A 21,193-nucleotide genomic window follows, 5' to 3' on the forward strand; every position below is an offset into this window, starting at 1 on the left:
CATGGATCCACATCCCAACCCCATGGACCCCCACTCAACCCCACAGATCTCATCCCAACCCACAGATCACAAGATATCCCATACCAGCCTAATGAATTCCCATTTCAGCCCCTTGGAGCCCTGTGAATCCACATCCGCTACCTATAGATCCTATCCCAGCCCCAGGGATCCCCATCCCAGCCCCATGGATCGCCATCCCAGCCCTACAGTTCCCATTCCAGCCCCAGAGATCCCCCCACTCACCCCCACTCTGGTTGTACCGCTCCCGCAGTGTCTCCAGGTCCTTGACAAATGTGTGCTGGTGTCCCACAAGCTTCTGGGTCTCCCTATCCCAATATTCTGGATCGACTCCATCCTTTATCCACTGCGTCAGTGGCTCCACCCGGGCCCGCTCGTTGTCATAGCGCGTGAAGGGGATCCCATCCAGGTACCCCATGGACATGAACTGGGGTGCCCCCGGGCTGGGCTCTGACACTGCCACTTTCAGGTAATGCAGGGAGTGGAGAACTGGGGGGACACGGAGATTTGGGGGGGTTTAGGGGATCATGGAACAATGAAAGGAGAACTGGGAGAGCTGAGAAGGGGTTTGGGGATCCTGGGGCCAAGGAAAGGGTGTGCAGGGAGGGAGAGGTGGGATGGACAGGAAAGGGCCTGCAGGGGGTCCTGGTGTCCAGGAATGGGGGCTCGGGGGGTTCCAGGGTTATGGAAGGGGAGGGGGGGAGGCAGGGACTGGGAAAGTGGGATGGGGGTTCCAGGGGATCCCTGTGCCCAGGAAAGGGGGTCCAGAGGTCCCCAGTGCCGAGGAAAGGGATCACAAGGTGCGGAGACCTGGGAATGGGAGGCTCAGGGGTCCTAGATGCAGAGGAAAAGAGGAGCTGGGGGCTAAAAAAAGCAGGAATGGGTGTCCAGGGTGTCTCAGAGACAAAAAAAAGAGGGGTCTGGGGAAGGTGGGATGGATAGGAAAGGGGGTGCAGGGGGATTGGATAAGGGGGGTGCAGGGGGGTCCCAGTGCCCAGAACTCAAAATTCAGGGGGTCCTGGGGCCCAGAATCCCCCCAGGTACCTTCCCAGACATCCTGAGAGCCCCCCGCAGGACGCGCAGGGGGTGGAGAACTGGGGGGACGCAGAGATTGGGGGGTCTGGGGGCGTCCAAAGGTCGGGAAGCAGAACTGGGAGAGCGGGGAAGGGTCCAAGGTTCAAGGAAGGGACTGGGAGAGGCGGGATCCAGGGGGTCCCTGTGCCCACCAAAGGGGGTCCAAGGATCCCCGGTGTTGAGGGCAGTGGGGTCTGGGAGCTGGGAAAGGCAGGAATGGGGGTTCAGGGGGTCCCTGGGTCACAGGAAGGGGGCTCTGGGGCTGGGAGAGGCGGGCGGATCCCGGGGACGCAGCTTGGGAGATGGAAAAGTCCCCCAAGGGGAGATTCCAGGGGAATTCCAGGGAATTCATCTGGATCCCACTGGATCCTCGCTGAGACCCCCTGGGACCCCGGAGGACCCTCTGGGACCCCTGGAACCCCTTCCAGGAACCGCCGGTAATGGAGAACTGGGGGGACGCAGAAATTTGGGAGATCTGGGGATCCAAAAGCCGAGGAAAAGGGGGGGACTGGGGTCTGGGGAGGGCGGGATGGCCGGCAATGGGGGTGCAGGGGGTCCTGGAGCACTGATGGGGGTGTGGGGGGATCCCAGTCCCGGATTAGGAGGGGCAGGAGGGTTCCAGTGCCCAAAAATAGGGGTTCAGGGAGGCTTCCCGTGCCGGAGAATGCGGGTTCAGGGGGAGTTTCCTTCCCGGAACTCGGGATTCAAGGGGGTCCCAGTGCCCGGAAATTGCGCTTACTGGGGCGCCGGTGACCAGAAATGGGGGTTCAGGGGGTCCTGGTGCTGGGGAAGGGGAGTGAGGGGGATCACAGGAACCAAAATGGGGGTTATGCTGGGTGCCCCTGCCCGGGAATGGGGGTTCAGGGGGTTCCCGTGCCCAGAAATTGCGATTCCGAGGGTGCCGGTGCTCAGGAATGGGGGTTATGAAGGGTCCTGGGACTAAATAAGAGGGTACAGGGGTGTCCCAGTGCTGGGGAAGGGGATTGAGAAGGGGTCACATAATGGGGGTTCAGAGGCGTTCCCCTGCCCGACAATGGAGGTTTAGACGGTTCCCGATGCCCGGAAATGGAAGTTCGGGGGGGTCCCGGTGCCCGGGAACTGCGGTTCAGAGAGGTCCCGGTTTCGGGGGGTCCCACTCACCTTTGGTCGCGCCTCCCGGGTTCCCCAGGAGCCCCAGGAGCCCCCAGAGCACCCCCAGCCCCAGCGCTGGAGCCATCGCAGCCGTCCCCGATCGCGGCTGTGGCGCGGCTGGAGAGACGCGAAAGCGAAAGTGCCCGAGGAGCGCGGGGGGAGGGGAAAAGGGGGAGGGGGAAAGGGCGAATTCCAGGGAATTCACCTGGATCCCCTCCTGGCCCCCCTCTGGATCCCTCGGGATCCGTCTGGGACCCTCCAGGGTCGCGCCCTGCGGGACCCCCGGGCCGGGCTGTGCTGAACTCCCGGCCCTGCGCTCAAACTCTGCCCGGACCCCGCTGGGCTCGGCCCAAAGCCGGGCAAGCACCGCGAGCAGCGGAGCCAATTTTTCCTGCGGGTGCGGGTCCCAGCCCCGGCGGAGCAGGGCTGGGCGCTGGGACCCGACCCCTGATCCCCAATCTCCTTCTCTCTCTCCCTCTGCTGTTCTCTCCCTTTCCTTTGGGGGATCACAAATCCCAGAGCGGCCGCAGAGCCCCGTGCCCAGGCCGGGTTTCCCAGCAAAGGGAGGCTGGGGCTGAGGTGCCCCGGGCTGGCCGGGAATGGGGGCCCGGGGGTCCCCGGGGTCACGGAAACGGGGGATCCAGGGGCCGGGAGAGGAGGATACCCGGGAAAGGGGGTGCAGAGGGGTGTTGGTGCAGGATAAGGGGGTGCAGGGGGTGTTGGTGCAGGATAAGGGGGTGCAGGGGGGTCCCAGTGCCCAGGAATGGGGGGGGAGGATGTGGGAAACGGCAGCAGCTGCTGGGGAGGGACTGGGATGGACTGGTACAGACTGGGAAAAGAACTCACTGGGAGCAGAATTGGGACACCAGGGATCATACTGGGTTATGCTGGCATCACACTGCGGGCAACTGAGAGCAACTGGGAACATGCAGGAGACAATTGAGATTTACTGGGAGGGACTGGGACTGGTTTGGATCATCCTGGGACTGATTGGAATCATACTGGGACTGATCAGATCTGTAGTAGGTATGAAGAGGGGAAACTGGAATAATGCAGGGAGCAACTGGGATGATACTGGGAGCAGCTGGCCCATGCTGGGGTCATACTGGGATTATACTGGGACTGATGGGGTCACACTTGGAGTGACTGGCAAAGTACTGGGAGTGTCTGGGAGTAACTGGGATCATACTGGAGGTGACTGGACTTATACTGGGAGCAACTGGGACCACAGCAGGGGCAAATGGCATCGTGTAAGGTGTGACTGGGTTCATACTGGAAGTGACTGGGGCCACACTAGGCTCTTACTGAGAGGGACTGAGAGTGAAAGTAACCATACAGGGCATGACTGGGAGCCACTGGGACCGTGTTGGGGGCCACTGGGACCCTACTGTGAGTTGGAACATACTGCGAGTGATCGGGACCCCACAGGTGAGGCGGCGGCGGAGCTCGGAGGCGGCAGCAGCGCAGGCGGGAGCCGCGCTGGGTTGTGCGGGGGCTCGGGGCTGGCTGCGGGCCTCCGGGGCGGCAGGGGGCTCAGGCGGGTTCGTTGTGCCGTGTCCGGCCCGTGTTGCCGCTGGCGTGAGGGCGCTGCGGGAGCGGCTGCCCGCGGTATTCTTGCTGCCGTTGCCGCGGCAGGAGCCGCTACCGGAGCAGCGCTGGCTCAGCCCGGTTCCTGTGGCTGGGACAGAGGTGGCTGCCCCGTGCCCAGAGGCTGCGCTGGGGCCGCCTCCGAGCTCCGCCGCCGCCTCACCGGGCACCGGCCGCTGCTGCCGCTACCGTGTCCGCACGGACGCTCCGACAATGGCAGCTCCGCCGATCCAGGGCCGCCCTCAGGGCGGCACCGGAGGCCGTGCTTGGCCCCGCTCTCACCAATCAACGCGTGAGCTCAGGGAGTAAATGATCGGCTGAATCAGCCAATCGTAGTGAGGGGCGGGCTCTGCACACGGCACGGCCCCGCCTCCCTTTCCCCTCACTCCGGCATTTCCCGGCAGCCGCGGCTGAGGAGCGGCCTCGGCGCTGGGCCCGGCCCGGGCAGGAGGCCAAGGAGCCGCTGGTGCTGCCCCGAACCGCCGGGAGCTCGGCGTGACCGGGACCTGAGGGCGCTGGGAGCTGGGGTGAGTGCGGGACGGAGCCGGAACCCGCCTGCAGCTCCGGCAGGAGCCCAGGCCGGAGCAAGGGATGCTGGAGGGAGGCCAAAACCTCCTCTGTCACTTCCCTCCTGTCCCTGGGCAGGGAACAGAGCGCGTAAGGAAAGGCTCGAGGGTCTGGGTGAGGGTGGGACAGTTCAATCACTGGTGACGGGCACAACGCACTTGTCAGGAGAATTAATCCACAAACCTCAGAGGCTTATGTCCGAAAAGGAGACAGAGGAATCCTTTTACTTTATTCGAATAAAGGGGAGAGGCCATGGGGCATTGCCCTGGGGCCTCTCCAAGTTTTGGAGGACGCAGCCTCCCTTTTTATCCCAGTTTCCCGACCGCATTTCCTTTCTCTATTTCCCTATTGTCTGAGGTACTTGAGAGGTTCAGATTTCCCAATACTTAAGATTTCCCTCTAATGTATAACACTCCCTTTTAATTTTTAATTCTTATAGAAGTTAGGGCTTTCCTTCATTCCAGCAACTCCTCCTTTTTCTGCTTACAGCTAATCTGATCCCATCCCATCCCATGGTGAAGTGTTGTGTTCCTCATTTCAGTGGATTGGTCAGCCAGGAAGGTCAGGAGCTGGAGCTGTCTGGTTGGTTATTATTGCGAGGACAGCTTGTAATCTAATGATGCCATTGAAATGAGAAATGGGCTCTGTGGCTCCTGATATGAATTGGTTCGGGTTCCCAGGGGCTGGTCCGTGGTGTTGTAGGATTTGTTCTGCTGGCCGTTCATCTTTGCCCCATTTTTGGGCGCTCGCTTCAGCCAAGACTGCATCAATTGACCACTTTTCTCTAACTGAATCATCAAATACTTTGATCCCGAACTGATTTCCCTGAACTTGTGGTAGCAAGAACATCTCAATGCTCTAATGTACCCTACATAACGAAGACAGTGACAGCACATTTTAGAGTGGGCAGAGGGATGATTCCCCCCCACTTCTTTTAATGAAGTTTTTGCAACATTCTGCTTTCGAAGTTTCCCTTTGCAGTTTATTGCAGGGTCAGATATCCTCCCCCTGGGCTCTGCCTTGAGCTGCGCAAATTCCATCAGTGCCAGCAGGCAGAGCTTGGGGTGAGGGGCAGAGGGAATCAGCCCAATTCCTGCCCCAGGCAAGAGACCCAGGTGCATTGCCCACACTTTGCCCCAGCAGTGTTAATTTGCATTTCTAAAGCTCCTCCAGGATGCCTGGAATGAACCTTCTCTTCCAGGGCAGCCATCTGGTGAGTCACATGTGCCCCCCCCCCCATGTTTTGAGGTATTTTTAATTTTGGGGGGGGAGTTTGAAGAGTGTTCTATTAACTGTTTATGAGTTAAAGGGTCACCTTTAAAGCTCTTCTAGTTTTGCAAAATGCAGCCTGAAGGTAAGCACCAAAAAACCCAGACCAAAATTTTGCAATCTCCAACAGCCACGCAAACACACGCACAAGAAGACTCCAAAAAGATTTTTTTTCTACTTCTGCTAAGAATAAAAATTGATTCTCACATCCCTGGCCCAAACCTAACTGACAATATAAAAGTAGGATTATTTAGAAAAAAGATGCTCATGGTGTAATTTTTATTCCAGCCAGCCCAGTGTTTCGGTGAAAGTGAGCCCCAGAGTGGAATTGTGCCGTGGTGTTCCCCAGCAGCTGTGGCAGTGCAGGCCCAGCCAGCGCTGAAGCTGCAGCAGTGGCAGCAAGGCTTGGCCCCAGGGGCTGGAGATGGCAGAGGAGGGTGGCCAGGATTGCAGAGGATTCCAGCCGAGGATCTGTGGGCAGGCGCAGGGGCTTGGCCCGCTGTGGAGCCCTGGCTGCTGCTGCGTTGCCTTCAGGGCAGGCTCAGGGGCGGCCTCCCATCCTCCTGCTGCAGGCGGGAAGTGCAAATCTGCGGGGCTTCAGAGCCCTCGAGGCCAGGCTGAGGGGTCCCCCCGTGTTGAGCTGTGCTGGCGGCTGTTTGTGGCCTCAGGGACACTTGGCATGGGCCCCTTGGCCACCAGTGGTGCTGCTTTGCACTCCTTAGGCAGGAGCCGATGTCCTGGCTGGGTGCTGGCAGCAGCAAAGTGCCAGGGCAGGCTGTGTGCCAGCCCAGCTTCCTGTGGGAGAGATTTCACAAGAGACAGGATTGTGGCCACAGACTGCCTTAAATGTACGTCCCTCATCTCCACCCTGCTCTAGGTGGAGAATTACCAGGGTAAGGAATTCCAGACATCAGTTCCAAGGGAGATAATTGAATATCTGCCCTGAGTGTGTCTCTTCTTGCCAGAGCCAATGGCAAAAGCCGTACCCATGGCATCTTGGTTTTTATCACCAGCTTCCAAAGGTGTTTTTTTATTTCCCCATTCATTCTTTCTATCCAACCCAAGCTCTGGGGTTGCCAGGAGTTAAGGAGGTCCCATTGTATTCCTGAAGTTGCCATAATCCCCTGAGGGATCTTTCCTGCAAAATGAGTTCCCCATCTGAATCTATTGCTTCCACAACCCATTATCTTTGAATTGTTTGTTGTAGAAATGAGTTAATAAGTGATCCAGTGGTTGCTGAAGCAGTCAGAATTGCTTTTGCCCCCCTGTTAGGTGCCATGGTGTCAGCAGAAGATGTTGAAGCCTTCCTGCTCAGGGCGTTTCAGTGCCAGGCTCTCACAAGCACCCACAGCTCCGCGGGTTGAGCTGAGCATGGGGCGGTGACCTGCGCTGTGTCTGATTGCCCTTCCTTAATAACAGCCTGTCTTGTAGCTCTTTTCCCTTCTGCTGCCCTTACAGAGCCATCCACAAACACATTTTCTCCCTCAGGCCAGGCAATGTCCCATCAATCTGTCCCAGCCTGGGTCTGGAGCTCTGTCCCTTGAGTGCAGTCCTGGGTTCCTTGCCAGCCCCTCTCCAGGCTGTTCAAACAGGAGGCTGGGTTAAACCCTTGCCCTGTCCTCAGTTCTAAATCCTCCTGTGCCATTGAACAAGTTGCATACTGTAATAACCAAGCCCTGCTCATCCATTTAGAGGCTGTTTTGGTTGTCAAAGCATTACCTTGATTCCAGACTTGAACTATAGGAGATCCTCCTGTTGTCATCAGTTTTCAGCTCTCAGTTCCCATGTGAGCTGTGGCTGCACAATTCTGCAGACATTCAGACCACTCTGGCCACTGGGTTTTTAGCAGAAGAATTCCTTTGGCATGACCCTGTTTAACATCCACCTATAATGCAAATTCTTTTTCCCTGTCTGGAAGGCCCAGCTCAGCCACCTCAGTTAATCTTCATTTTAACACTTGAAAATTCTGTGATTCCTCCTCCTGTCCATCCATCTAGTTTGTTGACTGGCAGGATAGGAGTGTTGTAGGGAGAGATCCTTGGCTCCAAAAGCCCTGCCTTTAACAGGGACTCAGTACCAGGCTGTGAGCCCTTCCTTCCCTCTCTTGGAACAGGGTATTGATTTTAGACACTTCTTGTCCTGGTTGCTTCAAAGTCATTTAGGGAGGCTCCATATCAAATTGTCTGTATTTTTCTGGGGCTGCCCACACTTCTGGGTTCACTTCAGCATAGGCCTTGTCAGATTTTGGCACAAAGGTAGAACAGAACTAGCCTCTGTATCCCCTTTTACAGTATTAAAATCCAGCTCTCAAATTCCTTCCTAGTTAATTACAATCACAGGAGGAAGAAAAAGAAATTAATTTGTTTCAAACCTATCCCCCACAGCTTCTAATAGTGGTTGAACAAATCATACCTGCTCATCTTTTCCACTCATTGCCTTAAAAATTAAAATATTCCTTTACTGTTTTCCCCTTTAGGTCTAAGATTCAGAGTGGATTGAGAGGCCCCTGTGTCCATCAGAAAATGCCTCCTCTCAATGCAGACCCACCCTGAATGTTCTCAAGGGCTGCAGTGTGGAGGGTCCCTGGTGTGATGGGGGCTGTGACAGCCCTGCCAATCCATGTCCATCAAGGGGTGGACTTGCTGGTCCTGAGGGTGCTGCTGTCTGTGCTTGCAGTGTCCTTGTGCCCTGCAGCTGGAGCCCTGGTTCCTTGCCAGGGGCTGTTTGGGTGGGCTCTCCCCTGCTGAGGAGGGCAATGCCTCTGCCAGGTGCTTGTGGCCGAGCCGTGCCCTGGGTGCTGGGGCCCCCTTGGGCCCTGGGGTTGATCCCTCAGGGGCTGTAGGAACTGTGCCCTGGCCTTTGCCTTCAGCTTGGCCTTTTGCTGCTCCCTTCTTGCGTTCACCTGCTGTGCCTTTGTGCCCAAGTGCTGCAGGGCCTTCTTGTGCCCCTCCTGCAGCCCCCCTCAGTGCCTGTGGGTGCTTGTCTTGCTTTACAAGAGAGGTGTCTGCTCGGGAAGGCAGAAAAAGCCTCTCTTGGAATGGAGAATATGAACCCCCTCCCTCTTAATTTTTAGACTAGTGAAATCAAGGGGCTCTGAGGCAAAGATATGGGAATAGGAATACCAGTTCTTTACTAGTGTGTATAGTAAAGCAAACAAACACCAACAGCTGCGGCACTGACCGCAAACAGAGCCCGGACCCAGTCCCGGCCTTTGGGCTGCGGCGCTTTGCCCTTGGGTGCAGTTCCGGGCACGGCCGGCAGGGGCGCTGGTGGCTCCCGCGGGGCGGGGCAGCGCATCCCTCCCATGGGAACCTCTCTGAACGGAAATAGAGCAATCCCTTCATCTAACTCTTCCACTTTTTTACCTTCTATAGCCTTTTTCCCGTGTTTTGGGAAAGAATTTGGAGAGGTCTGCCTTTTAACTGAGCTCCTAGTGTTTCGATAAGGTGCTTCCTGTAGAGAGAGAGTTTCCTTGAACAGCCGGAGCTGTGGTTACCAAGGGGACGTAACTCAGAGCAGGACGGGGTCAGGAGAGGATATCCCGCCGAGGCTCGGTCGGAGTGTGGGCAGGGTCTGCTGCCGGAATCGGCAGAGGGGGATCTTCCCGTGGAGCCCGAGGCGGAGCGTGGGTAGCCCCCACATGGCTGATGGCGGCTGATCCGGCAGCTGCCGGCAGAGCAAAGGCAGGTGGGAGAGCCCGGCAGCAGCGGCGGTGCCCAGCGCAGGTGGCACGGGCAGGGCAGCCGGGGATGGGATGGCTGGGACCCCCCCTGGGTGCGGTGGGCGCGGTGACCTCGGAGCAGGCGGCAGGACAGAGCAACCCCCATCTTCCCCAGCACGGCCGGCAGAGCGGCCGCGGGCCAGGCAGTGGGAGCAGGGCACACAAATTGAGCGACAGCGCCGGGGCAGGTGGAGCTGCCCTGGGCAGTGAGGCCGCACCTGGGATGGAAACCGGGGCAGGCGGAGCTGAGGCGGGCAGCGAGCCGGGACCCGGGACAGGCGCCTGGGCCGCGAACGGAGGGGGCAAGACCTGCAGAGGATCCCACTCTCTTTCTGATTTTTCCTCCTGTTCCCCTCTCTTTTATTTCCCCTTTTCCTTGTCTTGTTTTTTCTCGGGTGTTTGTGATACTTTAAAGATTTTTATTCTCCTAAAATCTCCTGTATATCATATGGCATATTCTCTTTCTTCTAGATTAAACAGTTTTTTTTTACAAATAAATCCAGAGCCGAACAAATCTAAAATTCTGCTTGGATACTTTGAAATGGTCGATGAGCTAACTCACGACCTCCTAATGTTTTTCTCATCACCTTTTTATTTGTCCTTTGGCAAATTAAGCATCTTTCAGTTACTTGCCTTGCTACTCCAAAAATCCCAGTGCACCCATAGTTCCTTAAAAAATGATCACACAAAGCTTGAGTACCCCAGTGGGTTTTCTGATGCCTGTCTTCTAATCATTTCCTAGTAAGCACATTTTATTAAGTAATTGTCTTCCATTAAGAAGTTTCCATTTCCCTGGTTTATCTTGTTCACTTCCAATTCTTTTTTCTCTGATTCCCTAAACTTTGGAATTTCCAGTTTTTCCTTGTTTGGAGTTAATATTAATATTAACATAACTCTTTCAGCTCCATTTTCTGCTGCATCCTTAGCTTTGTGATCTGCCAAATTATTTCCTCTTATTTCTGGAGTCTTTCCCTTTTGGGGTTCCTTAATATGTACTGTAGCTATCTCTTTTAGGTAATTGTAAAGCCTCTAAAACCTCTAAAGTAAGTTCCTCATGTACTAATCCTTTTCTTCTTGAATTAAGTAATCTTCTTCCTTTCCAAATTTTTTAAAGGTATGTACTACTCTAAAGGCATACCTTGAATCAGTATATATAGTTCCTTTCTTTTGTGTTAAATATTCTAGTGCTCTTTTTAAAGTATATAATTCACAAGTTTGAGCTTACTAGTTTAAGATTAATTTCCCTTTTTCTATAGTTTGCATGTTTTTCCCATCAACTATTACGTACCCTGTATTTTCTCCTTTTGCAAGGAGTTGTATCTCTGTTAGGTAACATAACTCCCAAAGGACTATTTTGGGGTATCTCTGCTAGTACACCTTTATTCCCTCTTTTTTTTTCTTTTTTTTTTCCCTGTATCCAACTTACTGGTTTTCTGTCTAATTTTTCAACAAGATCTTATCTATTCATCTTCTGCCTCTGTTTTTCACTTTCACTAACAAGCTAAATACCACTTTTCTTTCAACTACACACACAAAAATAAAAAACCTTTTTCTCTCACTACTTTCAATACAATACACCTCCCTCCAAGGAGATATAGTGAAGCTTAAAATAGAGAATCTACATTACCTTTACTTTCATTCATCTACATTCACTCACTTTTATTCCTCACTCACTTCCACACATTCTTTCCCACCCTCAGGACACAGAGTGGATCCCTGTTGACAGAGAATCGCGGGTCCCTGTGGCCCCCCCTCACCTTGGGGTGGCCTCTGGGTCTCAGTATCTCCGGGCCTGCTGGGAGGGCCCTGACTCTGCTGCCTCCGGTGCCGTTCACCTGTGAGGCTGATTTGTGTGTCACTCACACTCTTTAGCCACGGCCCCCTCGCACGCCCTGGGGACAATGGCCTGTTTGCAGGTCACCTGTACCTTATGCCACAGCTCCCACAAGCCCAGGAGAACAATGGCTTATTTGTGGGTCACACACTCCTCTTTGCACAGCCCCCCTTCCCACCCACCAGGGAAGGGCTGATTTTGTGTGTGACTCACTCTCACACACAACAAGACAACAATAAGGTACCTTTTACTTTCACATCACCTATTACAAGTTTAGGTGTTTCTTGCCAGTCCTGGTGCTCTTGGATATCCCTCAACCCAGCTCTGCTGCCCAACCCCAGATGCTCTTGAGCATATCCTCAATCCAGCAGAATTTTGCTTAACCCTGAATGCTCTTGGAATATTAATCCCTCAACCCAGCAGGTTTTAATTCTAGATGCTCTTAGGCACTCTTATCCCTCAATCCAGCAGGTTTTTAGGGTTCCCTTTTGTCCCATTTCCTAGTGGATTTGGCTCGGAAACTCCTCTGCTCCCTTCCTCCGAGGGGTCCAGCCCCTCTCTGGGACCCAGTCCCAGTTACCCCGGGGGATTCTCTCACTCCTGTTAACATTCACTTCGTCTCTCTCCTGGCCACTTACCGCGGGAAGTCGGAAACGCAGCGTGGGAGACTCCAGCACTCACTTGGCAGGTCTGGGACAACCAGCCCTCCTCTCATTCACACACATTCATCCCCCTGTACCTGCCCCCCTGAGAAATACTTACCAATCCCTTTTCCTTCCCGGGTTCTTAATGCACATTACTACTCTTAGGGGGCCAATTACCGCAGTTGTAGGGAGCCTTTTCCCTTCTCTTTGTTTTATTGTCTCCTTTTGTCCACCATAACCTGCGTCTGTCAGTCACCCCAGGGGAAACAGAGCGAGGCTGCCAATGGGGCAGGGCGCGCCTTCCCCACTCTGACTCTCCTAAAGCACCGGCAGTGAGGTGTTAGTAACCATCCTCTGCTACCAAAATTGTGAAAAACGCCAATCACTGGTTTTTAAAACTTTATAAGTTTAATAGTAATAAAATAGTTATAAAAATAGTGATACAATTAGACTCATAAAAGTTTGGACAATTAGGATTTAGGACAATACAAGACAATGAAAACAAAGAGTTACGGACTGTCCAGGTACCTTTTTCTGGGCAAAATAAGCCCAAAAATGGACACACGTTAACAGAGGATTAACCCTGGAAAACCATAGCCCATTGCATATTCATGCATCTCATACATGATACATAAATTCCATTCAAACAAAGGATTCTGTCTGGTCAGTGTCAACTTCTTCCTCTTAGTCCTGATGGCATCTTCAGGGATGAGCAAGGCAGGAAAAAGTTAGTTTCTTCTGATAATGGAGCAATAAATTCTTTTTCTCTGAAAGATTTAGGTGTCCTGTGGCTGCTGTCTGATGTGAGTACCTCCTTCCTTTCTTTAAAAAATATCCCACATACATAGTTTCCATTTTACATTATGTTATAACCTAAAACTACATTTAACACACTACTTAAAAAAATTAATACAGCATAACTTCCTAACATAACACATATAATACTCATTTTAATATTTGCGAAAAGCCAATCATACGCATTTTTCACACGGGCTCGGTCAGCAGCAGTGGAAAGAACAGCCTAAGGGCAGCAGCTCCAATTGTCCTCTTCCAAAAACCTGGGAGAGGGACAAAAAACTGAGAGAGGGCCAGCAACTGCGCCCAGCCCCTACCCTCAGCCCGAATCCTCCGGCATCTCCGCCCCCTTCCTCCTCCCCCCCCTCCCTGCCCTGCCCCTGGGAAAACTCCCAAAAAAACCAGAGGTCCCAAGCACGCAGCAATCTGCTCTCATCAGCAGCTCAACCCTAACTCTAACCTTCTGACAGCTGTGCTGTTTTCTGCAAATTCATTTCTCCAATGACCCAAACCAAATCTTTAGAAGAAAATCCTGATCCTTCCATGTACAATCCGCCTTTCCCAGGTGTTCCTTGCTCCTCCTCCCTGTGCTCAGGGTGCCCTCCCCAGCCCGTGTCCCAGAGCCGCTCCCTGTCCTGCCACAGTGTCCAAAGGCGCCCCCGGCGGGCAGGGCCGGCAGCTCCACGGGGCCGGGCAGCGGCCGGGGCGTCCCGCAGCCTCCTGGGGGCCGGGGGCCGCTGCCGGCCCTGCCCGGGGCTAGTGGGGTCAGGCAGCGCCCGGCGCTGAGCCCCGGCTGCCCCACAGCCCCGGCCCGGCCCCGCAGCTCCCCACAGACCCCCAGCCCGTGCTCCCGGTGCCGCAGCTCTGCGCCCAGTGCTGCCGCTGCCGCCCACAGAGAAACCCCCTGAAACCCTGACCTCCTTGATTTCCTGTCCTGGAAACCGGGGATACAAATGATCAGCTGACAAGTTTTGCGGCTAAGACCCTGCTGAAAAACATCCGAATCCTCAGTATTTTTCTCTTCCTTCTCTTTTCGTTTTCTTACCACATAGATTCCTCCTGCTGCTTCTTGCCTTAACCATATTCCTGCACACTCTCCTTCAGCGAATCCCTTTGCAGCACACCAACACCATCCATCCCCTGTTGTCCATATCACTTCTGACTTTCCCTTATTGCCCCCTTGGGTGTCCAAGTCCTTAATTACTTGTGGGAGAATGTGCAAACTCCCTCAACATTCTCCCAAGAGGCCTTCCAGAGATATTTTGGTGGGAACCCCTTCCCGGCTTTCTCTTTTCTACCCTCCGTGTGTGCCCTGCCATGTTCACTCCCCAAAGATCCCAGTGCACTCACTGATGAGATTTTCAGTGCTCTCTCCCTGCTGACTCTTCAGAGCCGCCCCTGATGTGTCACTCGTCTGTCTCCTGGTCACTCTCGGGTACTCAATCAATCCCCAGTGCTGCCGCCCCCCAAGGGAGCCGATCACCCAAAGTGGGTGAGGCACCTTCAGCTGCACTTGCTGCCCGACGCCCCGGATGGTGGAAGGAATTCCGGACGAGTCCCAGGGTGTGTGGAAAAATGGACATCACCAGAGGTTTCTGTCCACAAAGCAGACAGAGGAGTCGTGTAAAAGTAATTTCATTCCTCAAAATAGGGAGAGCCATAAGACATTTCCCACGGAGTCTCTCCAATTGTTGACTCAGCCTCCTTTTCATCCTAATTCCCCCTGGGCACATCACCCTTTCCCTTCCCCTATTGGCTGAAGTACTTGAGAGGTACAGACTCTCCAATCCACCTACTATGTACCCCCCCTTTACATGCTCCCCAGTTTTGTATAGCAAATGATATCCATGGCTCTGTGAAGTCTTTGTTCTTCTTGAAGTTCGTGAATTTAGCAGGACCTTGGCTAAGCAGCAGTCTGTGTCATCAATTAATAACATTTCTGAAACTGGTGGCTTCTCCTGTCGCTTCCTTATGTACAAGTTCCTGGCCCTATCTCTGAGCAGATTCACAGCATCTGTTTGTAAAGACACTTTCCTCTTCTTCCTTTCATGGGGGTCCCCCATTTGTGGGACATCCCCCCTGGAGCAGGGTGTCCCCCCTTGCTGCAGCTCCACCCCTCAGGAAGTGCTCAGCCAATCAGAGCACACGGCATTGATGACTCAATAGTTGCCGGGCAGACCTGCAGCTCCCAGCAGTCCCCACCTGTGCCCCCCCTCGGCCCCAGCGCCCCCCTTGAGGGGAATTTGGGGAGGTGGGAGTGGGGCAGCGCCAAGGCCGGGCCCCCCCGCGCTGTCCTGGCGGGAGTGGCTGCAGTGGGGACCGAGTGCGGGCGGGAGCGGCCGAGAGCCCAGCACTGCCCCAGCCCGACCTGCCCCAGCTCCATCCCTGCCCCTGCCGTGGGATGCTGTGGGTTTGGGGGCAAGAGGGAGCCAGCAGTGGGAACTGGGCCTGGGGCAGGAGGAGAAGGGAAGGAGAAGCAGGGTTGAGGAACAAAATGGTCAAACGCTGCATGTGGGAGGAGAAGGTTGGATTGTGCAGGAGTAGAAGGAATAGCAGGAGGAAGAGGAATGTGAGCAAGAGCAAGGAGACTGGATGCGTAGGAGGAGCAGAAACAGGAGGCACCAAGGTTCGACTTCTCCCTGTATCTGAAGTTTCCTGCCCAGCCCCGGTAGCATTCTCTCCTACCATGCAGCAGGTGACCAGGGAAGGGGAATCCATGATTTTCACGGTGCTGTATCTTTGTGTTTCTGAGCTTTATTGAGCTAAATGTTGTTGCCTTGGGTATTTTGGTGTGTGAATCTTTATATTTTGGAGGGGAGTTTTGGTGAATCATGATGTTTTGGGAGTTTTTGATCTGTGTCTTGCTGTTGGGAGAATTTTTGTGCTGAATCTTGGTGTTTTGGAGGTTCTTACAGACACAACATGCCCAATGACTTCCTGAAATAAACTTGGGCAAGGAGGAACTCGCAGTCCAAGATGCTGTCATTTTCTTTTTTACCCATACCAGGATTTTTCATTCCTAGGGCTTGTGTGGATGGAGGATGAGGAAAAGCCCTGGAGATCCCGCACGAGGAGGGGCTGCAAACCCAGCCCCAGGAGCTGCGGGGAGGAAAGAGCCCCCCTGAGCCAAGAAGGCGGCCAGAGATGCAGCCAGAGCTCAGAGCTGGTGGAGAAGCCTCATGGCAGGGAGAAGCCCCACAAGTGCTTAGAATGTGGGAAGGGTTTTAGTCGGAGCTTAGACCTGACTGAACACCAGGTGATCCACACTGGGGAGCAGCCCTACGAGTGTGAGGAATGTGGGAAGCGTTTCAGCTGGAGCTCCAGCCTGAGGCAGCACCAGGTGATCCACACTGGGAAGAGACCCTATGAGTGTGAGGAGTGTGGGAAGAGGTTCAGCCACAACTCTGTCCTGATCCAACACCAGAGGATCCACACTGGGGAAAAGCCCTTTGAGTGTGGGGAATGTGGGAAGAGCTTCAGGCAGAGGGGCCAACTGAAGCAACACCAGATGATCCACACTGGGGAAAAGCCCTATGAGCGTGGGGAATGTGGGATGAGCTTCAGCCAGAAGGGGAGCCTGATTCAACACCAGAGGATCCACACAGGGGGAAAGCCCTATGAGTGTGGCGAATGTGGGAAGAGCTTCAGCCAGAGTTCTGGCCTGAAGAAACACAAGAGGATCCACACTGGGGAAAAGCCCTATGAGTGTGGGGAGTGTGGGAAGAGCTTCAGCATCAAGTGCCAGCTGACGGAACACCAGAAGATCCACACTGGGGAAAAGCCCTACAAGTGTGGGGAATGTGGGAAGAGCTTCAGAGGAAGCTCGGCCCTGATTCGGCACCAGGTGATCCACACGGGGGAACGGCCCTACATCTGCTTGGAATGTGGAAAGAGCTATGGGTGGCACACTGACCTGAGAAAACACCAGTAGAGCGTTCACTCTGGGGAGAAGCCCTACAAGTGTCCCCAGTGTGGGAAGAGGTTTCACAGGAGCTCTGATCTCCTCGTACAGGAGCGAAGTCACACAGACGAGAGGCCGTTCCGCTGCCCCGACTGTGGGAAGGGCTTCAAGCAAAACTCCAAACTCACCATCCACCGGTGCATCCACACGGGGGAGAGGCCCTACAAATGTCCTGAGTGTGGGAAGAGTTTCTCCACGAGCTCAGTCTTGACCAAACACCAACGGAGGCGCCACTGAGGGAAGCCCTGTGAATACCCCAAGTTCAGGAAGAGCTTCATGCACTCCTCCAACTCCATCCCCCAAGGAAGGATCCATGTTGAGTGGTCCCCAGTGACCCTCATTGGGCAGAGCCCTAATGATCCATGGTCCTGGTGATCTGTGTTGGGAAGACACCTGGCTGGGTGGCTCCACATCTTCCTGGCTTCCCGTGGGCACATGGATGTATACAGGGGCAGGAACATCCATTGGGACGCAGACCAACAATGGGAATTCCTTGGGGAGAGCGGATTTGTTGACTTTCACCCCCATAAAATCTTTTGCATTCAGTCCTATCTTCTGGTGGCATCAAGGAATACTGAATGGTCTTGGAGGTCTTTCCCAATTTCAGGGATGCCATGATTTTGATTTCCTATTGCCCAAAGGTGTCTTTGGCAGACAAATGGTGAAAAAGTGGAGAAAAGACCAAGATTTTTGAGACAGTGGGGTAGAAACTCCACCAAAAAAGGTTCTTCCCTCCCACCAAGCACACAGGTCCTCTGCCAGCATAGACACGGAAGTCCTTTTCTTTTGGCCTTGATTTTCTTTTCATTTCTCTTCATCCTTTTAAAATATCTGATATTGGAGTAAAAATAAAGCCATTGAATTAAGATATGCATGTGGTCATGGTAGGATACAGACATGGAGAGCAACATGGGGACATATGGTCATGGATGGGAATGGGGACATGGGCATGGATGGAGATGTGGGGAACAATGAGAGGAAACATGAGGGGGGAGACAGCCTTGTGTGAGGACATGGTGAAACATGGCCAGCGACATGTGGGGACATGGCCATTGCCGGTTCCATGGGGAGAACTTGCAGGGGATGTGGGGGATGCTGGGTGTCATGGTTTGGGCCTGGCACAGAGCCAGTGCCCCCATGAGAATACCCTCTCCCTGGTGTCTGCTATGAGATGTGACCAGGAATAAGCAAAGCAGGCTCCAGCTTAAACATAAAGAAAACTTTATTACCTAAACTACAAGAAAAGAAAGGAAAAAAACTATAAGAGAAAAAATTGAAAACCTTACAAAAACACTTTCCTCCTCCCCACCACCAAAATTTCCCAATCCTATACATTCTCCCAAATCACCAACTGCCCAGTCTGGCACCACCCTTTAGAATACTCAAACTTCAGTCCATGAAGAGGAGAGGAGTCCTTCTCGCACCATAGGCTTCCCCTGGAAACACGCTGAAACCGCGTGTGCTTCCATATCACTCAGCACCGCCCGGAAAGTCCTTTTGCCGCTTGTGACATCTTCCTCCCATGCCCAGTGCTCTCACCACTGTGCATGGACCAGAGCTGCTTTTAGGGTTGTCTTTTAAGGATGCCTTGTCTCACTCCAAAAAGGCACAGTCTCTGCTTTGGGACATCTGTCCCCCCCATTTTTTTCCAACCCCCTGGGGCCGAGGGGTCCCCACACTGAACCCTCCTGGTTCTGAGACACTGCCTCCCCCTAAATGCAGTCTCTGTGTCACAGGAATAAAACTGAGTCTATGGCTACACAAGAAAATTCCAGCCAAAAGGCCACTCCAATCATCTCTCTCTCCACTCAGCAAGCCTTCTCCACGTCCTTCGGGCCAGGTCCTTGGTTATCTCATCTCTTATCTCTCTTCTTATTCAGGTCTGAGGAGGATCAGCATTTTTGCGAGGTCCCAGTCATGAAAGAAAGGGGTTAAAAATTTCAATCTCTGTCTGTCCCAGAACTCCAGCACTCCCACACTTGCTGCTGCTCCGGCCGGGCACCTCCTCCCTGGCCGCACTCCCCCCTTCTCCTCCTCAGCTGGCTGCTATCACATTCGTCGTCGCCGGCTCTCCCTCTCTCTCTCCGGGGGGGGAGGGGGTGGGGGGGTGGCTGCCCGATGTCTCTTGGGGCTCCTCCACCCTTCCGTCCTCAAGGGCCTCCTCACCCCCCATCTCTGTCCAGGCCCAGGCGTACCACATGGCTGCCCCTCCCCTGCCCAGCAGCAGTGGCTGGACGGGGGAAGGGCGATCCGACCTCCATCCCTCAAAGTCCCAAGAGAGCCTCCCAGGGCCAAAGCTCTGGTTTTAACCCCTGTGTGTTCTCAGAGGTGTGTCCAAACCCAACTGGCCACACCAGGTGCCAATATCAAAATCCGAGCACCCATTGGTTTGACCACAGCATCCCAGAATTCCCACTTCTTCCTGGTCAAACCACCACATTGGGTTTGAGGGGGTTGAGGGTTCCTGGGAGGGACCTGGGGCTTGCTGAGGCCTTTGGGGACCCCAAGTGGCTCTGGCTGAGAGACCCAGGGGGAGGTTCTGGGGCAGCTGCTCAAGGACCTCCTGACCTGGAGCCCCAGCCAGGCATTGGGCTCCTGGAAGGAGATGAACGTCCTTGTCCCCAGGAGGGAAATCCCAGCACCCCCAGGGTGTCAGGGGCAGCTGAGAGGCCACAGCAGGGAGGGGAAAGCCAGAGAGAGCTGTCACACTTCTAAGCTACACACCAAAAGTCCCAAAACTCAGGGATTGTGCCCAGGAAAAAGCATCCATGAGCTGCCATAATTGAGGGAAAGGGGGGATCTGACCCCCCCAGACTGAGCAGGAGGGGCCTGCAACCCCCAAAACCAAGCACAGAGGCTAGGGTTGGGGCTGACGGGATGATGGGGAAAAGGTGGAAGAGCCTGGAAAAGAAGATTCAGAGAGAGCAGGAGAGGGATGGGACCCCCAAATTGAGTTGGGAGGGGTCTTTGGGTTGGGGGAATGATGTGAGATGGGAGGGAAAGGTGAGGATGGCACAGAAAAAGGGATGTTCCATGGGGATCCCTTTGTGTCTCCATCACTCAATCCCTGGAGTGATTCCCTGAGTCTCTGGAGGGGAATGGATCCACACTGGGTGGGTCCCTAAGCCCCCTGCCCATCCCTGGGGGGTTCATGGGGGGTTCCCTCCACCCAAAAGCTGGTGGTGCTGTGGCTGTGGGAGAGAGGTGGAGGGGAAGGGGGATCTGGGGTGGGCAGGGAGGGGGAGCAAGAGGAAGAGGAGGGAGAGAGGATGAGGGGGAGGAAAAGAGGAGGGAAAGGAAGAACAGGAACAGTACCAGGAAGAGGAAGAGCAGCAGGAGAACCACACAGTTCCCTCACTCACCGACTGAGTCCGCAGCTCCCCCTGGTCCCAGCAGCATCGATCCACCCTCCACATCCTGCAGGTGAGCAGGGAGGGGGATCTCGTCCCACATCCCTCAGGGAGTGTCCAGGAGGGCTTTTTGCAAGGGAGGGGATGTGTGGATCTCACAGAACCCATCAGCTGAGCCGCAAATGCGCCTTGGAGGGGTCTTGGAGGACCCACATGGTGATTGCCTGGTACCAGAAGGGGCAGGGGGGTGACATCAGTTTTGGGGCTCATTGGGAGTGGGAGAGCAGGGAGGAGCAATCCCGGAGCTGGGGGATCCCAGCAGCCTGGAGGGATGGGGGAGGCTGGAGATGAGCAGGGTGTGGGCCCACCAACAGTGAATGAGGCGGTGACTTCCGGAGATGGACTTGATAAACAAGGGGCTAACATGTTTTTCCCCCAAGTCAAGATTTGTCAATCCCAAACTTTGTCCAGATCTGAGTTGGCTGTGCCGCCCCAGCCGGAGCTGCGGATCCCTCTCCAGCCAGCACCGCGGATGCTGCTGGTCCCCCCCACAGCCCCTCCGGCAGTCACCCCTCCAGCAGAGCCCATGAGGGCTCCAATGGTGACGGCTCCACCTTCGCCTGCCACGCTGGTGGAGGAAGTTGAAGCTGAGAACAGCGACCAGCAAGCAGCACCGCCCCCACGGGCCCCCAGCAGTTCTGTCACCTTCCACTGGCCCGGTCCTAGTTCAAGATTATGCTGAGGATGGTTCTGAGCCCGTGGAACTGTCTTTGGAGCTGTCCATGGTCCCCCTGCCCCCAGTGGCAGATGCCGCGGCACCTGCAGCCAGCGTGACTTCCCCCCCGAGCCTTTTTGGGCTGTCCCAGGGCTGCCCCTGCAGAGGGAGCTGGGACAGGGGAAGGGGACGCCAGCCTGTCCCTCCGTGGGGAAGGCGTGGCTCGGCAGCTGATTGCGGGTGCATCCCAGCTGCCTGCTTTCAAACACAGCGTTTTTTACAGGCCAGTTCATGTTTGGCCAGGGATTTCCTGTTGGCGGTTGGAATGCCTGACTCCCTCCGTGCGCCCCAGTGGCATGAGGGATGTGGCTCCCAGGAGTTCTGCCTCTGGTCTCCAGCCCAGAGGGGGTGGGCGTGGTACCGGGAGGCAGAAAGAAGGAACACCTTTTGCTTATGCATTGCAGAGGCAAGGGAAACAGCGGAAAGCAACCATCGCTTGCTTGCTGTGGGGAAAAAACATCCCCGGA

General features: G+C 54.7%; 1 protein-coding gene and 1 pseudogene across 4 annotated transcripts in view; one reads left to right on the top strand and one right to left on the bottom strand.

Moving 5' to 3' along the window:
* Window positions 1-2,367, bottom strand: part of LOC128945492 (class I histocompatibility antigen, F10 alpha chain-like) — a 55,286-nt gene extending 52,919 nt beyond the window's left edge. Inside the window, exons 1-2 of one of the 4 annotated variants that reach the window (XM_054289261.1) lie at window positions 2,233-2,347; window positions 244-507 (exon numbers count right to left, since the gene is read on the bottom strand). In XM_054289261.1, the coding sequence (XP_054145236.1) occupies window positions 244-507; window positions 2,233-2,308 (340 nt within the window). In that variant the 5' untranslated portion in view covers window positions 2,309-2,347. Of the gene's footprint in view, window positions 1-243; window positions 508-2,232 lie in introns of all 4 variants that reach the window. The other 3 variants (XM_054289260.1, XM_054289259.1, XM_054289258.1) reach the window with 3 other exon arrangements.
* LOC128945469 (zinc finger protein 208-like) overlaps window positions 1-21,193 on the top strand; it is a 304,103-nt pseudogene that overhangs the window by 136,872 nt on the left and 146,038 nt on the right.

The sequence above is a fragment of the Melozone crissalis genome, unplaced genomic scaffold (assembly GCF_028551555.1).
Source record: "Melozone crissalis strain CALT ecotype California unplaced genomic scaffold, PUWL_Pcris_2 ptg000066l_1, whole genome shotgun sequence".
Classification (NCBI taxonomy): Eukaryota; Metazoa; Chordata; class Aves; order Passeriformes; family Passerellidae; genus Melozone; species Melozone crissalis.